Source organism: Carassius gibelio, chromosome B4 (assembly GCF_023724105.1).
Source record: "Carassius gibelio isolate Cgi1373 ecotype wild population from Czech Republic chromosome B4, carGib1.2-hapl.c, whole genome shotgun sequence".
NCBI classification, from domain to species: domain Eukaryota; kingdom Metazoa; phylum Chordata; class Actinopteri; order Cypriniformes; family Cyprinidae; genus Carassius; species Carassius gibelio.
This window is the reverse complement of record NC_068399.1, coordinates 17,631,841-17,655,280: the sequence shown is the minus strand read 5'-3', so window position 1 is coordinate 17,655,280 and position 23,440 is coordinate 17,631,841. Positions and strand designations below refer to the sequence as shown.

At 36.8% G+C, this 23,440-nt stretch overlaps 2 protein-coding genes and 1 long non-coding RNA gene across 8 annotated transcripts in view; 1 reads left to right on the top strand and 2 right to left on the bottom strand.

The window, feature by feature from the left end:
• The window catches only part of dennd5b (DENN/MADD domain containing 5B), a 36,095-nt gene extending 15,385 nt beyond the window's left edge, over window positions 1-20,710 (bottom strand). For 2 of the 5 annotated variants that reach the window (XM_052554548.1, XM_052554549.1), the window contains exons 1-4: window positions 20,044-20,410; window positions 4,915-5,024; window positions 2,147-2,873; window positions 452-639 (exon numbers count right to left, since the gene is read on the bottom strand). In XM_052554548.1, coding sequence (XP_052410508.1) covers window positions 452-639; window positions 2,147-2,873; window positions 4,915-5,024; window positions 20,044-20,152 — 1,134 coding nt within the window. In that variant the 5' untranslated portion in view covers window positions 20,153-20,410. Of the gene's footprint in view, window positions 1-451; window positions 640-2,146; window positions 2,874-4,914; window positions 5,025-8,664; window positions 8,725-20,043 lie in introns of all 5 variants that reach the window. The other 3 variants (XM_052554546.1, XM_052554550.1, XM_052554547.1) reach the window with 3 other exon arrangements.
• A 767-nt stretch (window positions 20,711-21,477) lies between these two features.
• The window catches only part of LOC127956523 (plakophilin-2-like), a 12,487-nt gene continuing 10,524 nt past the window's right edge, over window positions 21,478-23,440 (top strand). The window contains exons 1-3 of the mRNA XM_052554543.1: window positions 21,478-21,877; window positions 22,551-22,624; window positions 22,924-23,440. The exon at window positions 22,924-23,440 is cut by the window's right edge and continues 100 nt beyond it. Of these exons, the coding sequence (XP_052410503.1) occupies window positions 21,691-21,877; window positions 22,551-22,624; window positions 22,924-23,440 (778 nt within the window). The 5' untranslated portion in view covers window positions 21,478-21,690. The remainder of the gene's footprint in view (window positions 21,878-22,550; window positions 22,625-22,923) is intronic.
• Window positions 22,005-23,440, bottom strand: part of LOC127956525 (uncharacterized) — a 10,058-nt gene continuing 8,622 nt past the window's right edge. For both annotated transcript variants that reach the window (XR_008153579.1, XR_008153580.1), the window contains one exon: window positions 22,005-23,440. This exon is cut by the window's right edge and continues 62 nt beyond it. This is a non-coding gene — a long non-coding RNA (uncharacterized LOC127956525).

Below are 23,440 nucleotides of genomic sequence, written 5' to 3'. Positions count from 1 at the left end.
AACAGAATGCATAGTAGGAAATCTGGATGCTGAGTTACAGAAAATGGGATTTAGGGATGAGGATGTGGGGAAGCCTTGCAGCCTCCAGACGGACAAACCATGAATAAATAACCTCTGCTAAGAATTCTGATCCTAATGCAACATTAGTATCTGAAGCTAATGTAACACATCAGACGTGAAAGCACTGTGTTCACTCTAAGAAATAAGAGGGAAACCAGGACTGTAAAAGAAGAGCCTCATACTCCTCAGGCTATTTTCAGCAAAGGCCTCTGGTGCTTTTGAGGGCATTCTAATACGCAGATCAGCCATCGTCACCAGCCAATCAGGCTCCAAAGTTATAAAGCCTCTTAAAAAAAAAACAGCCCACTTGATGGAGGCATCCACATGCCAGGGATTTCCAAGAGGCTGTGGTGAGAAAAAGTGTGTGAATGTGTAGGTTTGTGCAGGTTACCTCTTGAGGCAGCTCTAGTTTAGAGCGGTCCGTGCCCTCTTTAGACTGCAGGCCCATGAGATACGGCACAGGGGCGTCCAGGAAGTGCAGAAGTGAAGCAGGAAGGATGGGCACATACACATGCTGCCACTGGAACGGGAACAGCAAGGTTGTGATTCCTTCTGCAACCACCATGAGCCTCTGGTAATCTAGATGCACACAGACAAAAAGACAAGTCAAAACAACTTCAAATGACAAAAAAAAAAAAAATAAACGATAGGGAAATCAAATGAAAAACTTTTTACTTTTTGTAATGTCTATTTGAAGCTTTCTCAAAACATTCTCAGACAATATGTGATTAATTTGTGAAGTATATTAACTAAATTAATTTTTTGATCACTTTACATCCCCAGTATATAGTTGTTTTTTTGTCAATATAAAAGGTCATTATTGTTTTCCCTAATATAGTACATTATATATATATATATATATATAACAGTGAAGATTGTAACCATAAATTAAGTCGAAATTCCTAAAACTGACTCGCAAATCTGGTTTTCTGAATCATCAAAGTCATTTTTCTACTTTCCTTTGGCACTTGATGATGGTTCAGTCTGTAGCCAATTAAGTTAGATGAAAAGCAACTTGTCACATAATACTCTATGGTGGACTTACTAAAACAGGGCAGTGTTATTATTAATAGATGTTTCTCATAAAAATATCATCATTTGTTTATATGGAGAACAGTCAGAGGAATTCATTAGCGTGTGTATCAGCTTGTGTTTACTGAAAAGCATATGTGCTGCAGAAGGGTAATGTAATATTCATTAGGCTCCTCCACATTCACTCAGTCTCCACATCAAAGGCCCTGCAAAGATGCACTTGCCAGCATCAAAACTCAAATTGAAATGCTTAAATAAGAGATTAACTGATCTGCATACAGTGAATACTTGAGTCAAACAGAAACATCCTGTAATCTTGATATAAAAGTAGAGCTTGCCATGTGGTTTATACATTTGAAAAACTGGATTTAATTAAAAAATGGAATTAATTAAACCACATAATTATCATTGTATTAAGACTATTAATCATTAGAAATAGACACAAAGTTAATATATAGTTTGGAAACTGTCTATAGAAGTATATATTTTGTATTTATTATTTAATGTAATAATAGTAAAGAAAAAATACAATTAAAGAAAACCAAACCAAATAAAACAAAAGCACTTTGGACCAAACAAAAGCAAACAAACCCATGTGAAAGCAAATTGTAATGAACAAAACAAATGAAAGCAAACGAAACAAGGCACAACCAAACAAAATCAAGCCAAATGAAAGCAAACAATTCCAAACAAAACCGACTGAAACAAAAGGAAATGAAACATTCTAAACCGAACTAATATGAACAAAACCAGTCGAAACCAAACAGAATGAAAGCAAACAAAGCAAGACAAAAGCCAAATTAAAGCAAAACCGAACTAAACCAAATGAAACGAGCGGAATACACAAAATCACATGAAACAGGTGAAACCAAAAGAAAGCAAACAAAAAGAGAAACTAAAACAAGTATTAACAAAACAAACAAAACCTAAAACAGATATATATAAACATACAAAACCAAGCACAAGTGGATAAATCTGGACTAGGCAGGTGCACACAGAGAAGACCAAATAAAACAAAAACACATTTCCTGAGCTAAAATTGTAGGTTTCTTACCTTGTGAATAGAGAAGGATCTGCATCTCTAGTAGGACACAAGTAAAAATCTGCACCAGATTTTCCACTCCCAACAACTGGAAGGCCCTACTCAGTGGGAAATCAGCCAATGGCAGCTCCCCGACACCAGGCCTCTGGCACAGGATAGGTTCATACACGCCGTGGAACTTTAAAGAGCGTCCAGGCGGCGGCAAAGGTACTTCATAGAGGATGTTGTAGATGTAGCTTTCCAAAGGAAGTGGGGGTGGCTGATTGGAGATGACAGCGCGGTGCACCTGGGACAGGAAGCGTTTACAGGCGTGCATGAAGGGCATGGGCGTGATTAGACACATAGCTTTGGACACGTACAGAGTGTCGCGAACAGAATCGTAGCCTTCACCGGAGCAGCCACAGCTTCTGCGGCCCCCTTGGGAGGAGGAAGTTGAGGAAGGAGACTCAACTTCATCCAGGCTGCTGGCTAAAGAGTCCATACTTGAGGAGGATGAGGATGATGAGGAAGAGGATGATGACGAAGGGCAGTTATGGGCAGATGCATTATGCTCTGCTTGGTGCATCTGGTGTAGCGTCTGCATGGCAGAGCAGATCTGAGGACTGGTTACCTCCTCGTAGAAGGTGTGAACGAAACCATACGTGCGAGATCCGTCTTCTCTTGTGATGAGGAACGAGTGGAATTGTGGGGTACGACTGTCACGCTGTGTTCGGAATGACAGACCTTTGGGCATGCAGAGCTGAAGAGAAAGAGAAAGAGAGAGAAAATGACTTGTTGCTTCAGTAACTACACATTTATTAATGTGGCCTTTACTGTGCATTTTTATATATGCAGGACTTCTACTGTTTACATTTTCAGCAACATCAAAAAACAAAGTTAGCCTAAGCACTCCACTGAAGGAAAAAAAATATTAACATGAGCACAAAAAAGTACTAAACCAAAGTACCAGGTTTTCTTTTTCTTCTTTTGTAAATATTTATCTGGTTGTTTGCTTGGCTATATAAATACATATGAACAACAAAATTTTCTCCAGCTTTTAAATAAATAAATATTTACAAGCTTGTGAACTGGAGATTTTATAATTATTATTATAATTATTATTATTATATGTGAAGAGACTGTTGCCAGAAGACAGAAAGCCAAACACATTATATGTTTTGGATGATTGATTTTCCTCTTACTCTGCTTTACTTTAATGGATGTACAGTGAGAGATGGCACCTGTTAAAGGTTGTTTGGTCAATATGTTTAATACATGCAGTACATTCCTCAAGATTTTATACAAATTACAGGGGAGCAATTCACTTCATTCATTTGTTACTACGTAAAGTCTTACAAACACAAAATATTGCGTTGATAAAAAAGGTGTACAGTACAATTTCGGCATGTTTTCTTCACTACACAGGGCAAAAATTTTATGCTTTTGCACCTACTCTTCTACTTCGCTCATTTACGCAGCACCATGCTGCTCACACATGCAGTGTGAATATTGTAACTTGTTAACATGTTATCAAAATAAAGTGTCACTCAAATGCCAGCTAAAATATGCAAGAACTGGAACAATAGAAAAAAGGAGGGAGAGAGAGAGAGAAAAAGGACAGAGAACAAAAGATTGCAGGAGTGAAAAGAGCCAAGAGTGGAACTGAAAAATCAAAGTAATAACCGTGGGAATTTTATCCAGACCTTGGAGGACTGAGAACTGAAATGAAGTTCTGTGATTGCAAGCTGTCTTTCAAGCACCTTGAATGTGTGTTTGTGTAGTTTTATGTGCAAACCTCTGTAGACAGAAGACTGGCCTTGAAAGATGACTAAACAGGAACGTCATTACGTTTTTTCCTTCTTTTTTTTTCTCAAATGATGTGAAGCCGCCGTGACTGGCAGCACTGAACACTTCAGATGTTCCTTTTACAGAGCAAGAACATGCACAATGAGCCGTTTCCATGCTGATGTGAGCAGAGAGCCTGGGTTAAATAATTGATGCTGGTGTCACTAATGCCAAGCATCCGTTTACGTTTGCTGATGGAAAAAACGACCTTGCAGCACAGAAACGATAGGTCAGAGGTTTTCGTTACCTCTGCATGCTCTGGGACGGTAACACAAACCCTTCAGCTGATCACTGCACGCAACCACAGAGTGAGTGAGAGTCTCTGTGTACACGTTATGACACTCCAAATCAATGCAGATACAGATCTTTCTTATGACTAATGTGAGAAATATTGAAACTGTGTGTGGGAACCTTTATTTGAAGCAGAAAACAAACAAGTTTAGATGAGTCGGACATGATAAATTTATTATCAAGTCTCAGCATGCTGTGAAAGGCAAGTGTCCCAGACGTACTTAAAAAAAAAAAAAAAAAAACATTACAAAAAGCACAACATCAAAAAACAAACAGACGCAAAAACAATAATAAAACATAAAATAAATGAATACACAAGATAAAACGTAAAACAAAACAAAACAATAGAATGATACAAAACAAAACGAATGAAACAAACAAAAACAAAACTCTAAAACTAAAATAAACACACAAAATAAGAATAATAAACTAAATAAAACTCCAAACAAAACACAAAACAACAGAATGACACAAAAAATAATGAAACAAAACTCTAAAACAAAAGGGGAAAAAATAAGATTGCAGAAAACAAGCACAAAACTAATTGCATGATATAAAACAAAAGAATTATATAAAACATTAAAAACATTCAAATCACTGCTGGAGGTAATAAATCAAAGGCGTAAACCAAAGAGGTAAAGGTTTCAAGTACTGAAGTCACTTACCATGTTGACAGCATCCTGGTCAAATGGGTTGCACTCGATGTTCTCTGGGTAGTGGGCAAGCACTTTGGATTTAAAGGTCCTTTTGAGGGGGCTCTGGTCAAAGTTTTCCCCTGCAGAGAGAAAATTATTAAGTATTAAGGAGAGTAGAGGATTGGAAACATCTTTTAAAATATTCATAAGTTTTAAAATGCAAAAGCTATGGTACAAGTGCTGAATTTGTATACATGGTCGTAAATAAGAAGAGGTTTGTCATGGGTCTAAGCTACACTCCATTAAACTGATAAAAGTTTCATGGTTTTGCCACTAAACTGCAAGGCCTTTTGAGAGGATGGATATCCAAGTAAACAAGTTACATCTGCTTAGTTGTATGGAACCGTACGGTGTTTACTTGAATGTACATTTTAACATAGAGATAAATAAATCTTAGATTACTCTAACACACATTTCATATCTTCTTTTGATAGCTTAATAACTTGTTGAAACAAACATTGCTGTGACATGTTTATTACAACTCTCTCAGGTACGTTGGACAGAGTAATCCACTTGGATTTCCCATGTAAATGTGACCCAGATAAGACACCTGTCTCTGGGGGATAGTATTGGTCTTAGCAGGATTCCTCACCCTCTAATCTCAACATACATACAAACACATCTGGGTTTGTTCACCAATATCAGCAGCATTCATTCTTATGCAACTTATGCAAAAGATTTTAGCATGGTAATGGATACGACAATGTTAATGTATTTGGTCCCAGTGGAATAAATCTACTATGCTGCTGTATTGCTGCTGCTGGTTATTGCTGTTGTTGTAGATTATTGCTGTTGCTTCAGCAAAGCAAGTACAGCAACTTGCTATTCATACGCTGATATGGTGCTGCAAGTATTAAGATATACTGCTGCTGCACAAATAGCATATAAATTAACCCATAGCAGATCTATACAGGTGGAGCTGGGGAAGGTGGAGGATTTCAGAGTTTCAAAAGGGTTTCAAAGCACACTGCAAACTGCTCTAGCAAATGCTAACCATTTAAATGTAAAGCAGCAAGCTCATTGGCTGCATATGTGACATGAACCAATCAGCTTGAACCAAGTAGTTTAATGCTGTGAATATCATTAGTTTGCGTTAACGACCCATCAGCATGCAACATCTAGAGTTTCATGACAGAGCCTGGCATAAATGTTGATAACCGTCAACCGTAGGGTTGTGGGTTCGAATCTCGGGCAATACCATGACTTATATATATATATATATATATATATATATATATAAAATGTTATTAATAAACTTTTTTTATATATGCACAATATGTTTAGGATATCAAATTAGTTTTAAGATTTATTTTAGTGAATCATAAGCAGAAAAAAATAGATTTATAGTTAGCGGTTTTGCTTTAATATTGAAAACTATTTATATTTCAGTTTTATACTTTGGTTATTGCTTTCAAGAGTTATTGTAATGATCATATGTTCATTTAAATTTGCACTTTTTTTAAAGATAACGTTGGGTAAAAAATTGGAATATCCAATTAAATTATAGGAAAGACTTTCAAAAGATTTTCAAATTTTATTTGCATATTTGAACCTATATTTTTCAATTGAGCACCAAGGCTTGACATGTGTAGAGTGCATTTTTACCACTACACTAGTTATATTTGTATTATTAAATATATATTTTAAAAAAAAATTAAAATGCATCAGTAACCACATTTGTTTAGGGTAAATATGAAGGTTCAAATCACACACAAGTTGGCACACAATGATGGTCTAAAAACAAGAGGGAGGCACTGTCACTTTCTACCATCTTGAATGCAACAGTTTCATGAGAAATAGTTGCTTTTCTGGCTCAGTGCATGCTACTGTGCCTTAAACAGGCCGACACATGCAGCCCGTGGTGTTAGATGAAAACAGTATAGATCTGAAGGCAAAACAAGCAGGAACACAGATTGGAAAAGCGCCATGAAAAGCATGTGTCATGCAGGATTTGGATCTGATCAGAGTTCAAATGCAAATTTTAATCAAATGAATGTGAAGCAGAGAACATAAGAGTGTGCAGTTAGCATAACAATATAAACAAGACAACTAACTGATGTTACAAGTACAATCTTGATGGGAGGAAAACTGTACTCAGACAAGGTAATCAGGATTGAGCCTAATTAACAACCTAGCTCATGTTTTCTCATGTATGAAGATTATTTACAGCCTCAGTGAACTAGCTGTGATTTGGCAGGAGAGACTGTGTCAGCCTTGGGCATTAACTAACAGGACAGGACAGGGAGGAGGAGAAATCTACTAAAGCCCTTTATAACAGAGAGAGTCTGAGGTCGCAGACATACACGTGAGAGAGAGAGAGAGAGAGAGAGAGAGAGACACCATGATGTGATAGCAGGAACAGCAGGAGAACAGCAGAAAAACAAGAGAGGGAGGGAGAAAGACAGGCAGTGTTGCAAGAGACAGGGAACTGATTTAAAATAACAAGCTGAGGCAAATGACCCACATTTAACTATGATGAATCCTGCAAACCAAGAGAAAACGAGAGGAAAAGAGGAAGTAGTGAAGCTAAATGACAACAATGCCCTGGTTACACTTGGTATTCAGTCTTGGTTCATTCTGATCTGTAGCGGTTTAATCAATCTTTAATGGATATAATGAACTCCCGTACAGTTTTCCAAACTGAAAATCCCATTTCTTTCAGAAATACATCAAATTACAGAAGGTTGCAAATGACATTAATGTGTTCTTAATATGTCCAATCAAGTGAAGTGGTAGTCAAAAACACATCTACATTAGATTTGTAGATATTATATAAAGGTAAATATTAGTCTGTTCTGATGCAGCCTGGAGAGTTAAACGATAAATTAAAATAAGGGCTTTTAAGTGGTTAGAAGCAGCTTCAAAACAAAATAACTACTCAATCCAAAAAAGTGCATCTATTTATTTGCACAGAACTGCAGCAACATTAAAATTGTGGATATTAAATGTATTCATTTCATTAACACATCTGACTGATAAATGTGAAAATAATATTAACCATTCTATACTATTAAAATTCTAAAAGCTTTATACATTAAAATTCAAATGTTAAAAATTATCAAATTTGATAATATATTTATTCTAAATGATTGAAAATTAAATACTATGATTTATACACTCATTTAACATTATATAATGTAATCATTTCAAAAAGAATGAATGAATAATATAAATAATAATAAAAACAATACTAAATTTATCAAATTAAATTTCACATATTTATTCATTTAATCAAGTGTTACAATAACATAAAATAATCTATCAAATTATAATTCCACTCTTTAAATAATTCAATAAAATACTCATTTTAAAAACTGCAAGTGAATCTAAATCATAATATTAAAATGGACAGCATGAAATGTGGATATTAATTTGGGGATTTTGTGATTAGTTCAATATTTGGGAGGAGTGCTTGGTTGTTTTTGTGTTTTATCCATTAAGCAGTAATGCACTGATGCAGTAAGCAACCTACAGTATTTAGTCAATATCAGAAGCCCTCCCCTCAAAGTCTATATACAAGAAGACACAGGAGATACATTTGGAAAGCATGTTAAAACCAGGTTTAAACCGTAATCTTTGTTGCCTGACTGTTTGAGATCAGATCATTCAAGGTGGATCTTAATACCAGGTTTAATCAGGGACAAAATAACTGAGGATGGGAAACATAAATGGAGAAATTTAGGGAAGCTTAGTGGTGAGGAGGTTAATGATGATGTTTACCTGCTGCCACGGCCTCTGGGTCCCTGCCCTGACGATCGGCCTCTAGCCATTGGTACAAAGCTGAGATGGCAAACACACAAACAGACAAACAAAAAAGCAAAAATGTCAAACCAAACACAGAAATGGAGAAGCAAACAAAATGGATGCTTGACTGAATCCAAAGTGCAATGGCTTTGCAGACAAGACAGCGTGTGTGTTATTTTGCACGCTGAGCGGTGGGTGATGGAGGTGAAGTGAGACATGTTTCACAGCCTCTGCTTTGGCGAACAGCTTGACTGTAGGCCGTAATCTCGGTTGGGATGGAGACATCATGTTGTGCATCACCAGCAAGCGCTCGCAGAATATCTTAATGCTGGGTGTTAAAGGAGCACGATGAGGTGGTTAAGAAATATCTACATGTGCAACCCACACACACATACACACATTCAAATACAGACTTCTATGTCCGGCTGGAAAGACATCTTCAGTTTGGACTCTAATAGTCTGGATCATCAAAATTGGATTAGTTCTACCCATTTTTACAAAACAACAAAAATATATATTTTTTTTATTATGGTTCAGAATGAGCCTCACTTTTAAAATACACAATGTTATTAACCCCCCCCCCCCCCCCCCGCCAGAAAAAAAAAAGAAAACAAAAAATACAACCAAACCATGAAAAAAATATAAATAAATAAAAACAGTAGGGCTGTGTAAAAAATCAAATGCGATTTTCATGCACATCTCATCAGTAAATACGGTCCTTTAATTAAAAGTATTATCTCCAGCACGTGTGTTCAGATCAGGGTTGCCAAGTTTTCACAACAAATCCTGCCCCGGTGCTTCTTAAAACTAGTCCAAAACTAATCGCGATACCAGAAGGTTCTCAGGTTTAAAAAAAAAAAAATGCTTCCCGGGGTTAAAATATACGTTTTTTTTTTTTTTTTTGCCGTGGTTGTCTTGGTAAAATTTGCATTTTAGGGACTAAATATCACGTTATTGGTATTGGAGTTGCTTCGAACCGCAGACATTTTAAACAACCACAGAATTGGCAACACTGGTTCAGGTGGAGCAGCAGTTACTACACAGAGCCGTAGTCTACCGACAACTAACACAAAATCGCTTTCAAAATCGACAAAGAATCGCCTCCGATTTTAAAATCGATTTTGTGTAGATTGTCAGTGAATTACGGCTCTGTGTAGTAAATACCAACCATTGTTGCCAAGTCTGTGGTAAGTTTTTCATGTCCTCGGGTCGAAGCCACAATACCAATAACGTGACATTTAGCCCCTAAAATGTGAAGTTTACCGAGGGAACCATGCCATAAAACTTAAATTTTAATCCCGGAAAGCAATTTTTTATTGGGGGTACCTGCTGGAAACGCGATTGGGCTACTTTTGGACTAGTTTTGAGAAGCAACTGGGCAGGATTTGTTGTGAAAACCTGGCAACCCTGATCTGAACACACGTGCTGGAGATAATACTTTTAATTAAAGGAGCGTCTTTAATGATGAGATGTGCATGAAAAATCGCATTCGATTTTTTGCATAGCCCTAAAAAACAGATATGTTTTCACTTGGCAGAAATAAAAATACTAACAAACTTAAAATGAGAAAAAGTGCATACGCCAAACTAAAGATTTGCTTAAAATAACAACGGTCACAAAATGATTTTAGATTCATTTGTAATAAGATGAAAATAAAATCAATTATATAATGGGAACTGAGAATACATTAAAGATGACAGACTACTGTAATTTATATGGCTAAAAACATATAATTGTGTATAATACAGTAATGAGAATCTTCACTGAGAATACAGGTAATGAACAAACAATAAAATATCAAATATACTTCAAATGTTGTACACAATATTAAAACGGTAATATAAAAAATAAAGGAGTTCTTTAAAATTTATTTGAGTTCTTTATTCATTTTTACATTCCAGAGAGCCAGATGTGTTGTCCTTGAGATTCCCCCACAGAGGAAGCTTCTGCTGTGTCTGCAGTGTTATGAACGGTATTCTCAGGATGACTCAGCCGGTGTGTCACAAACAAACGTCACTGCTCACTGAATGTGAATCAAGCACTCTCTGAACTCACCTAAGATCCCAACTACCTCTGCGAATCTTGGAGTACCAATACACTAATCAGTAAGATTCATACTGGTGTATAAATATACATATTATAACTCAAAATCATCAGGTAGCACTCCAGCATTTTCCCCAAGTGCCCATAAAAGCAGAACTTTTTCTACATTAACAGCTGGCAGCAGTGGAAGAGAGTATTGGATTTGTGATATTGAGCTTCAAAGAGCAGAATCACTGGCCTTGCTCTGAGCACCATTCATTTTAAAAGTGCTGATGGAAGACAGAGAAAGAGGAAGGGACGGCACACAATGTCTCCCGCAGAGCCTTTGTCCATCCTCAACAGCGTTACGTAACTGAGCTCTAGCTATGTGAGTGTGTGTGTGTGTGTGTTTTAGATGCTGAGCGAGCACATTGTGAACACGAAACATTGGGGTCCTTTTTCTCCTCGCAGTGTTTGGCAGTGAGTACAGCTCCAGTGTCAGACTCATAACACATCTACTAAAGCTGTAATCCACAACAAGTCCCGGCCCGTCAAAACCTCACTGCTTTATCTTACTGCACCATAAGCAAGAAATCAATTCACTTGTGGTTCAGAACTGAAATTTCACAGAAGAAATAGCTTTAATTTGCTTGATAAGAGTTACTTTGAAAGCAAGTGAAGGGATGGAACAAGTAGCAATTTTATCTTCAAAAATATTTAATACAGAGACAGTTTCAGTTCCTTATTAAAGAAAAAGAGCCTTGTAATGTAAGGAACATGCTTAACCTCAATCAGTCAAATATGAACACAAACAAAACAAAACAAAAAAAGCATGACACAAGGCTGTGTAGATAATGTGTTGACTCCTATCAGCTGATTGCAGACATTCAGATCAAAGTTCACAGAGAATGTAATAATCAGTGTTTACATCCACTTTTAAAAGTTCAATTTCAAAGTCTAACTAAAATCCTATCAGCTTTTTTTTTGTGTGAAATCTAACTAACAGACCTAGATAATGCGGACGATTTATCTTAGAATAAGATTTAGAAACTGCTATTATGTACTTACATTCTTGTATACTAAACTTTTAATGCAGAGTGTAATGGGATGACGAAACTAATATTCAAAAGTTTGAACTGTATAATTACCATGAAATACTAAAAGATAAACAAATGAACAATCGTGTTAAACAGTATAGATAGAAATCTGAGCTGAAGAAGCAGATGAATCACACTGAAATCAAACGGTCACATGGTGTTTGACAAATCTTATCTGAGGACACAGGTCACCGATGAGCTGGATCTTAGTCAGTGAACAAAGTCAACATGACCAGTTCATGGTCTTTCAGTCTCACACACACACACACACACACACACACACACACACAAGACCAAGCAGATTCAATTGCGTAACCTTTTCGACCTGTTCGAGATCTTAGATATGAATTTCAGCATATGAAATGTTTGCAATGATACCTTTGTGGTTGAAAAACTCAAAGCAACCAGAGACATTACATATCCAGAACTCCATCCATCTACTTTCCGAAAGACTTCTATCTTTAAAAACAAGCTTTTACTTTGAAAGCTGTATGCAATCCAGTCCACATACACAAAAACATACGTTTCTATGATGAAGGCTTCTGAATGGCCTTACCTCAGATTAGGATGAGGGCCATGCAGAGTGGTAAAGATGTTATGTAAGTGGATTTCACACCCATGACATAACTCAGCAATTTATGACAAATATTGCACATTCGGCACTATGCCACCAGCTTCTGTGCAGAGAGCTTTAAACCGTTCTCATCTAGAGCAAATGATACTTATGACAGATATTCACCCAAAGTAGACAAACTGCCCCCCAGATGCCTTTAAAAGTGCTTGAGTGACATAATCATCCCATTCATCGCTGAACGTATACCACGAAATGAAGACATCTTGTTACGAGAACAAGCATCTTAATGATGAACCATACAATCTTTGGACCCACTTTCTTTAACAAATACTAACATTTAAATTAATCATTTGATACTCTGTACTTACTGTGTACGTTTTTAGAGGCAATTAATATAAAGTGGAACTCAAACTCTTTTTTTGTGCACTAAAAGATTTGTGCACTAAAATCTGGTTCGGAAAACTGGCCTGTACAAACCTGGACTTGAAACCCTATTGAACACATCTGGTGTGAACTGACAGCAGGCCATTACCCAACATTAGTGCCTCACTGATGCTCTTGTGTTGCTGAACATTTAATTTAATGTCAGCAAAAATGTCACGGCATTAATCGTTCCTTTTGCTGCCATAACCGCTTCCAATCTTCTAGAAAGGCTTTCTGCTAGATGTTGGAACGTGGATGCAGGGATTTGCTTCCATTTAGACTCAACATCAAGTGATGTGACATTCAGCCATGTATGGTGAGCCATACTCAGAATTCGTGCTCTGCATTTAACCCATCCGAAGTGCACACACACAGAGCAGTGAACACACACACACACACTGTGAACACACACCCGGAGTGGGCAGCCATCTATGCCGCGGCGCCCGGGGAGTAGTTGGGGGTTCAATGCCATGCTCAAGGGCACCTAAGTCATGGTATTGAAGGTGGAGAGAGCACTGTACATGCACTCCCCCCCCCCACCTACAATTCTTGACTCGAACTCACAACCTTTCAATTGGGAGTCCGACTCACTAACCATTAGGCCACTAATCATCAGTAATGTAAGTCACTGATGTTGTGTGATTTGATGGAAGGATTGTGTGATGGAAGGTTTATTTTGGCTTTATTCTATGCTGCACTTAGTAAATCATTTTTTAATGGCCATTTCTTTGTGTACAGGGTCATTGTTGAACAAAACATACGCTCTTTAAAATGTTGAGAGTTGAGAGTCGGAAACACAAAACAAAATGCAATAAATAAATGAAAAAAAAAAGAATGAAAAACTAAAATCTAAACAAAAACAAATAACAAACAAATAAAAAAACAAAACAAAAACTAACAATAAAACTTAAAAAACAAGACCAAATTACAAACAAAATGAAAAACTTAGGTAAAAAGTCAATGCATCTAAACAATATTGTAAATTTCACAAATAACAAACAAATTGAAAAAAAAAACCTAAATAAAAAGAACATTTAACAAATAAACCAAAAAAAAACCCTAACAAAACAAGAACAAATAACTTACAAAATGAAAAATGAAACAAAAAAAACTAAAATAAATAAAGTAAAAAGAAATGTCAATGCATCTAAAAATATTGTTAATTTCACCACTAAAAATAAACATGTTTTATATATTTAAGTTTTTTCATATTCACAGTACAATTAAACTACAAGTTATGAAAATGTGAATCGCATGTTTGTGGCACAGCATTGAACTTTACCTGAAATTCAGAGGAAGGCAGATTACAGTTGTACTGAGTCTCTGAGCAGATTATGCTAACAGGTTTACAAGACCCCCTCCCACATCTCTGATCTTCAGAAGCGGCCTAAAATGTACTGGGGAGAGTAAAAGCATGACTCTATAGTTTCAAAATAATGCAGGGTTAACGGTTGTAGACTACAATAAAAAAAAAAAAAACATGGACTCCAATTCTCGACAATACTCAAACTCATAATTTGCTGCTTATTAATAGTTGGTAAACTAGATGTTAAGTTTAGGTATTGGGTAAGACTAGGGATGTAGAATATTGTCATGCAGATTCAGAATATGTGCTTTTAAGTGCTAAATATTTAAGGACAGCCAATATGTTAATAACAGGCATGCTAATAAGCAACTAAAAGTAAGAATTGGTCCCTATACTAAAGTGTTACCAAACACAGTTTAAATACCCTAGGGTGGAACGGAAAAGGAAAGGTTCAGCAATGCAACATTAGCATTTGACCTGTTTTCCCCCAATTCAGGATTATTCTGAAAAAAGAAAAAAAGTCAATGGGGAGCCAAGGAGGTGTTGCGACATTAGCATAGCCATTGTCCCAATGTCCACACTGGTGCTCACAGACAGATGGTCTAGTAACCAGCTCTCTTTATAGCTGTCCACTACTGCCTTGTGTCTCTGCAGAGCTAGCCAGCGTCATTAAGAAACAATGAACGGAGACGTGTCATGTGGCCACAATGTAGCAATGCACCACTTTGGACGCCTAGGTTTTGTAAGGCTCGTCTAGGCTGAAATATTAGATGCATTTTATGAGACCTCGATCCTCACCCGCTTCAGCAGGTACGTTTGAAGCCTTGTATCGTTACAAAAATGAAAACGACCCAGTGTGTCACAAAGCTGACATTAATGTGGAGAACAAACAAATATAAATATATCAGAAACCGAGGTTATTGACCATTATTAGAGCTTTTATATTGCAGTAGTGATGGATATTGGATATAAATTCAACTCAATTAAAAACAAAACAGTAAATCTTTAGGAAATGAATGAAATTTAATACATAAATTACGATGTTATGATAGTGATTTTAGGTAATTTAGTTACACAAACTATCAGACTTCAATATCAGTGCATCATTTAATATTTTATTTCAAATTTACACAAAAACTTGGGAAACCATTTGAAATGCATGTTAAACTGCAGAACATTAAAAGCAACTAGGGATTTCAGAAGTGCAAGTATAGTTTGGTATTGTGTTCCTCTCTGAATCCATGTATTTAGTTTTTGTATGACTCACGTCATTGCCACTAATGGCAGACACACTGCTGGCTGGGTAAAATGTACCTCAGCATCTAGTTAGCCAAAGTACTTGTTACAAGGGACCAAAACAAAAGTTAAATGGAGACAGTAGTTTCAAAAAGCACCACTCCATATCAAGGGGACCAGATACCGACGATTCACTGTTATTGACCATTCATGGTGTCAAATCCTCAGTAAATAAGAGGTAATTCTAGAGACAAATGCCCTCTTTAGGTAGAGGTGTGAACAATGGAGACAGGCTAGTACATCAAAGATTGAAATATCTTCCTCTGCCAAAGCAGGAAAACACATTTTATTGATGGCACATCAAGTGAGACACAAGATGAGATAATGGCTTGTAGGTGCGGAACATTTTGTAGGGAACTGAAATCATGATAAAAGTGCAGATCACTAGAGCGTAAAGATGTATGCATGTGCACAACTGTGATTAAAATGTTGCGTTTCATGTTTTCATTTCATTTGCGTATTATTGTTCACAATCACAATACAATAAACACAGAGGGAAAAAAATTTATTTGACATGTAGCAATCCTCTTTTCGGGGGGGTCAAACGCAAGTGGTCTATTTATAGTCTTTATTTTTATTCCACTCAGAAGACATACATGACACCCTTAGGCCTAGAATATGTGCCTAGAAGTGTTTGACAAGCCCTCCAAAAACATCCAAGAACTGGATAATGAGAATGGGACTGAAAAATAAACAGAAATGAAAGATAAACAGAGAAAAAGACATGAAAGATGGCCAGTCGTGCAGCTTGTTTACCCCGAATAACTTGTGGAAGTAATTTTGAGGAAGTTTACAATAAGACAGTTGCATTTTGAGATATGAAGTTAAATTGTGAAATAAACAATAAGAAATAAAGCCACACTATAATATGCAAAGATGCACTGTGAACCAAAGTCACTTTGATATACAAAGTTGCAATTACAAGAAATAGTCACCATGCACAATTAGGCGAAACAAAGTTGCACTGCGAGATATAATGTCGCAATTACTAGAAATAAAGCTGCCATGTGCGACAAAGCCACATTGTGAGATACAATCAAAACTACAAGAAAAAGTAATTGTCAAAATTGCAGTTACAATAGGTAAAGTTGCATTGTGAGATATAAAATTACAAATTATAAAGTTACAATTATGAGAAAGTCACCAAACACAATTAGGAGATAAAGTTGCACTGCAACAATTACAAGAAATAAAGTCACCTTGCAAGACGCTCACATTGTGAGACAAAGACACAACTACAAGAAAAATAGTCACCTTGTGAGAGTCACATTGTGAGACAAAAATACAACTACAAGAAAAATAGTCACCTTGTGAGTCACATTATGAGACAAAGACACCACTACAAGAAAAAAAAACTCACATTGTGAGACAAAGACACAACTACAAGAAAAATAGTCACCTTGTGAGAGTCACATTATGAAACAAAGACACAACTACAAGAAGAAAAAAAACTCACCTTGTGAGACAAAGATACAACTACAAGAAAAAAAAGTCACCTTGTGAGACAGTCAAATTGTGAGACAGACACCACTACAAAAAGACAAAGTCGTCTTGCTTGACAAAGTCACATTGTGAAAAAGTCACAAGTACATAAAACAAAGCCACACAACCACAACATTTAACAAGCCTCTGCCATCAAGGAAAGGAAGCATGGCAACTCAAAATGAAACCAATCGAGGAGCCACAGTTCATTTGTGTAATGAAAGATCACTTCAATTAACCCTGACACAGTCAAAACAGCCTCTTAAATAAAAACAAGAAACAGAAACAGAATGCACAAAAACAGTCCAGTGAAAGGGCGACCAGCAGTGATGATTATGCGGAAAAGCCCAGGGAAGGGGGAGATAGGTCGTTTGAGTACAGGGCTCCTCTGGGATTGGTCGGCAGCACATTTATTCATGCAGAAACACGCTGAGGTATCCAGCAGGAAATGTGCATTTTGAACAATGGTAGCGAGGAAAGAGGGCCAAAAATATATCAGGAAAACAATCTCTCGCTCTTTCCATCTTCAAGTGGTTTGAATTACAAATGAGCGTTCTCATCTTCTCACAGGAGGTGCGACCAAAGCTAACCTTCAGAAACTAGGCCACCAGAGAATACAGGTGCTATGGGGTGGGGCGAGGGGGCTTTTCAAAACACTCGATATTGATCAGACAAGAACAGTAGGATAATCTTCAACAAAGGTTATGTTGTACATGGATCTCACATGAAGCATCTCACAATGCTACTCTCAGTGTGAGTTCACATGGCTTATCTGAGCAATCCGGGGAGCTGATAAAATCCAAGCCCTGGGGACACTGGACACACACAGTGGTAAATTAATCAAGCTCAAACTGTTTAATCGTGATGAACTTTATCTGGGGAGCCAGACCAATCTCAGATCTGCTGAAAGAAAAGGCTGTTTTCCCTGTACAAACATTAACCAGATTTTTCTTGTTGTAATTATTGTAATTAATAATTGTGATTATTCTTGAGTGTTGTTGCGATGACGTTAAGATGCTCTTGACAAGGCTGTGGTTGCTTAATGCTCAAAAGTCAATTCAGTGCTAAAACGATCAAATAATTAAGGGACTGTATGATTGTATCAAGTAGTACTGTATCTGCCACAATTTCAATATAATTAAAAACAAAAACCTATCAACACATAGTTTTTACAAACTTGTATAAACCTAAAAAGAACTAGAACTAAACTTCTCTCTAAAAACTCTGCGTTGAAAGCAAAAATAGAAGCTCTAAGCAGGTTCATCATTATGATGTGATCCCACACGGCCCGCTCTGCACTCTCTCGGTTTAAAGCAACACATCTAATCCACGGGAGCATCACGCACACGCAGCTTAGCTCTTCACACAGTTCCCCAGCAGTCTGCTTAACTGTGCCAGGCCTTTAAAAGGTAGAGCAATCAACACATCTGTTAAAACAAGGCCAGACAAAGATTGGAGAAAAACAGGGTAAGGGCACACAGACTGGCTACTGGGATTACAAGTTACAGTTGCTTTTGGAAGCCGTGTTTTCTCTGACAGTTACACTTGCACTCTTGGTAAAAGCTTGTTGTGCTTTCAAATCAGGTTACAAGAAACGTGCATAACCCATATGAGACAACTAGTACAAACACAAGGCTCTCTGTGCCAAAAACTCACCACACCAGATACATAATATCAGATATAAGTCAAGCAGATCAAGTCATTGGAGAAACATCTGTTGATACCAATCACAGTATGAGTGACTGAAAACAAAATGATCAGCACTGATTGATTGCTCAATGCAAGTCACTTTGAACCACAGTACTTTGTGATATCTTTTAAAACCTTTCAAGTTCAATAACCTTTAAGATGCATGCTTGTGATAAGACCAATATGATAACATCATTCAAACCAACCATCATCTCTCAAAAACACAAGTTTAAATAGTGTAAGTAAATAAATAAATCAATTATAATGATTTATAATAATCTTCTTTCTTCCCATTTTTTGACATCTTGAGTCCTCAGATCTATCTGATTTAGCTTTCTCCCATCAGTGACCACTATGAGATGTTCCCCCAGGTTGCCAACAATACAATTCAGCCCATTAAAACAGGTATCATCAGATTCCAGACCACTATGAGACAACCAAACATATTCAGGCAATTAATATGAGGATAATGATGATTGTTTTTACTGATGCTTTGAGGCATCTTTAAACATTAAATTCATCCAATCCCTCGTCTAATAGATACAGCAGGTTTCAGAGAACAGTGGGCGAATGGGAACATAATTGATTTCATGTTCTTTACTTAATTTACTTAATTATTTATCTATGAGCAATCAATATCATCTAGCTATCCATGCATCTCTACATCTACATCTAATAAAATATTTTGATACTATATGTGCTTTGGGTTTAATTAAGGTTACACAGTCTGTTTACATTTTATTTTTTTCATGATTGTAAGTAATTGTGCTCATATTTTCTGTCAGAACCATCATGTCAGCACTGTCACACAAATTATAAAAGGTAATATTTGAGATTTTAGATACTTTTCCTCATCACAAAGACAATTTCCTAGTATAGAGTAATCATCAATATCAGAAAAACAAAATGGCTACTGCATTTAATAAATGTGTTATCTGCAAAAATATGTTTATTTTCTCAATTGCTATATGACCTGACTGAAAATGGTGAAAATGAATATGAAACTGTCTTGTAGTCTTAATACATTGGATTTAATGTTATAACTCAGTTTTATGAGGCACGTTTGCCACGTTATTTTTTGTACATTTTGGTGAATTGAGCAGTATGCAAAACACATTTTGTAAGAAAACTGAAGATTGAGCACAACCATAGGTGAAAACATGAACACTTTAAACATTAATCAAATACAATTCACTGATATCTGTGTTTTGTAGCAAATATTGTGCAATGTCTCAAAAATCAGTGCAATTCTCTAATTTCTCAGGGTCTCTTGTCAAATTGGAGACTACTATTCCCAACCAAGAATATTAATTTGATTTGAATGTCCGTGGAATGTCAGAAGAATAATGCTGTTCAAGCGGCATCGTTTCTAAGAAATCAGTGCACGCTAGCTCGTGTTTATTATACCCGATGTAGTGCGTTTACAATCACGCTACAATATATAACACACAATAACTCAATCTTACCTGCCAAAGCATCGGGCTCCAGACCCGTTTCGTTGTCTATTCCACATATAACAAAGTAATGTGCGAAGCGGCAGGGCGCTGACCCAGAGCCGCTCATAGTGGCACTCATCTCGGCACGAGCTGATCCGCTTTGTCCGCGTCTGTTATACAGACCCAACGAGCCCCATATCCAGCGGCCTCAGGCAAATGACTTTAAAGCGCCGTTTTAATGAAAGCTAATATCTTAAATTTAGTGCGGTGAGCTTCGGAAAGCAGCCTATGTACGTTAGGTATAATTTGGTTTGAAGAGCGCTGGCTGCTGTGTCTGTGTGAGAGTGTAGCTGCTCCAGAGTACACTGACGCACTGCTTCAGCTGATCACACTCAGCCAATCGAGACCTCTCAATGTTTCGCCTCAAGGAACCTTATTTGTTTGAGAGTTTTGTGCAGGGATGTAACCCGTCTTTTAAATGTTGTGATTCACCGGCAAAAAAATAACAAATAAATAAATCAATAGGCTACGCAAAGATTTTTCTTGCGAATTTACAAATAAGATACAAATATAATCAGATTATCAATGAATTCCAGTTCATTTCTGTTTCACAATAATTAGTATAAATATGTATTTGTTCACGATTGTGAGAAAAGCAAATTAAGCTTTCCAAATGCCACATTTTCAAATACAGCAGAACCTATTTTGTGGTACTTTATAAAACAAGCATATTACAATATCGCCCTCTGTTGGTTGAGTACCTTTGTATTTGTGTTAAATGATCCATTATCGTAATAATCTATTGGGCATCACTCAATGTTTTCCAGTAGGCTAAAACGAATTAAAGTGATACTAAATGAAAAAATTACAAAAACAATAAATAAACACATAAATAAAATACACAAACAAACAAACAAAAAGTAATCTATAATCTAATCTAATCTGTCTGTCTGTCTGTCTGTCTGTTTGTCTATCTATCTATCTATTTATCTGTCTAAATTTTCAAACTTCAAGCTTTTACAATTGCCTTAAACTGTCAGGTTAGGCTTCTCAAGCCAAACTCAAAGTTTGTTCAAACACTTTAGTTAAAGAGTTCTAGAGGTTAATTAAAAGTTAATTAAAATAAGAAATGTGGTTGTTGTAGCTTTTTTTTATTTTATTTTTTTTTTATAATTTTTCAGGCCTCCTAGTGGGCCCCTGGTTGAGAACAGCTAATCTATAAAAAAATATTCAGTACAACAGCACTCTTGGTTGTGTGATAGGGAATATAAAACAGTGGATTGTATAAATAAAACTAAATAATAAATGTTGTATGTTGGCAGAAATAGTTACCATCGCAGTATTTCACCTATACAAACTTTCGATTATGACGTCGCTATTGTGGGCGGGACTTCAAGGTCATGGGGAGTCCGAAAGTTTATTGTTACTGCGCTAAAATGAGCAATGCTGAGTCCACACTTCAATGCAAAGTGCCAACCATTCCCCAGCTTTAGCTGAGTCCAGTCCACAAAGCGTCTGTCCACCTCCACGAGCGCAGCCGGTGAATTATGCAAAAACACGATGTGTGTGAAATGACGCATGTGTAAACCACACCCTGAACACAAAGAACAAGCTCAGCGCTGCTACCACACGCCCAACAGAGACTCAAACACCTGACGCTTCATCACACCCGTCCCGATGGCGGAGGAGGCAGACTTCATGCGCTCTGTGTTGCCCGTTCACGGCGCTTTTCGCTCGGAAGACTCTTCTTTAGCTTTACCGGAGAAGGACAAACTCGCTCTCGCGGACGCACACCGGCTCATCCGACTACAGCAACAAGTTCAGCTCACTCTCTCACGGAAAAGAAAGAAACCAAAACCGCCAGGTATGTGGGATGAAACTACATGAAATAAAATAAAATATTTCAAAATAAGCAGTGTTTTGGTTTGGAATATAATACAGGTGTATACATTTTTACATTAAAGGAAAAAATAAGGGATGTCAGACAAATGTTTATGGTCAGCTTGCAATGGTCCTTTGTTCTCTTAACCCTATCCTTTGGTTATTTTATATTTTATTAAAATATTCAAAAACATTCTTACATACAACATTTTAAACATTCATTAAAAAAAACTATTACAACAATTACTTTGGATCTATCATGGTATCAGTGTGCTATCAAAGTGACTTTGATGTATACCACTGATTGATTATACCTGATTATAGCTATGACTTATATTCTTGTACTGAATATTTACATATTTAAAAATAATAGCTGAAGTCCATATACAGCTATGACAAAATATATATAGATATAATTAAATAAATTATTATAATGTAATAACTATTTAATACATTTAACAAATGTAATAACAATACTGCAAATAAACACTTTTGGTACTTTTTTTGCTAGTTGAGAAAGGTGAACCCTACCTTATTTTATCAGAACTCACTCATTCAGATGTATTTAGTAGGATTTGTAAGTGATCATGAAGAATATGTTTTCCATTGTGTTGTATTGTATGTGGTCCAATTGTGTGTTATTTTGGGCGTTGCAGAGTCATCTCTCTCAGACAGTCTGTCCAGCTGTCATATTTCAAATAGTTCATCGTTAGGAAGTCTGCACCTGAAGGTAAGGACAATTTTCCATTAGGATAAAAGTTGTTTTTAAAGGGGATAGTACACCCAAAATCAAAAATTCTGTTGCCATACAATGAAAGTGAATGGTAAAGCTTTCCAGTTCCAAAAACGGACAAAAAACACCTTAAAAGTAATAATAAAAGTAGTTTGTACGATTTTTGCATCTTCTGAAGCGATTTGATAGGTTTGCGTCAGAAATGGAAGAAAGCATTCGTTTATTTCCATGGTTATGGTCATTTAATATCACTAACATAATTCATTTGAGATAATAACATGAACTATACTTTGCAGCGGACGATCTCCATCAATCATGAATCCACAAGGTTGTCACGGATGGTTGATCGATCTCAGTGGTCAAGTACCGATCCATCTCGATTTCACAGAGGCTATGGAAGCTGTCGTTACACCTCTAAAAGCCCGGCTTTATGCTGGGGGTCCAATTCTTTCACTCTCCCCTCGGCCCCTACAGTCAACCGTTTTCATATGAACAAACTAACTTTACGTTACGCCCACTCCGAGACTCTGCGAAACCCGAGGTTCGCAGGCCTGTTGGCTGTCACACAGCCCTCCAGAAAGCCTGTGTTTGAGAACAATGGAATGGATGATACAGATGATGTTTTTTTACCAAACACCCCACACAATGCTCCTGCAGAGAGAAACAGGATGGAGTTAGAGAAGCACACCCTTCAGAGGACCCTCTGCAAGCCGAGAGAGGGGGGGTTTGGTGCTCAAGAACAATCCGAGGACGTGTCCTGGCAGAGCCGCATACGGAAGCCGAGCCTGGAGTTTGTTGCAGGAAGACGACCCT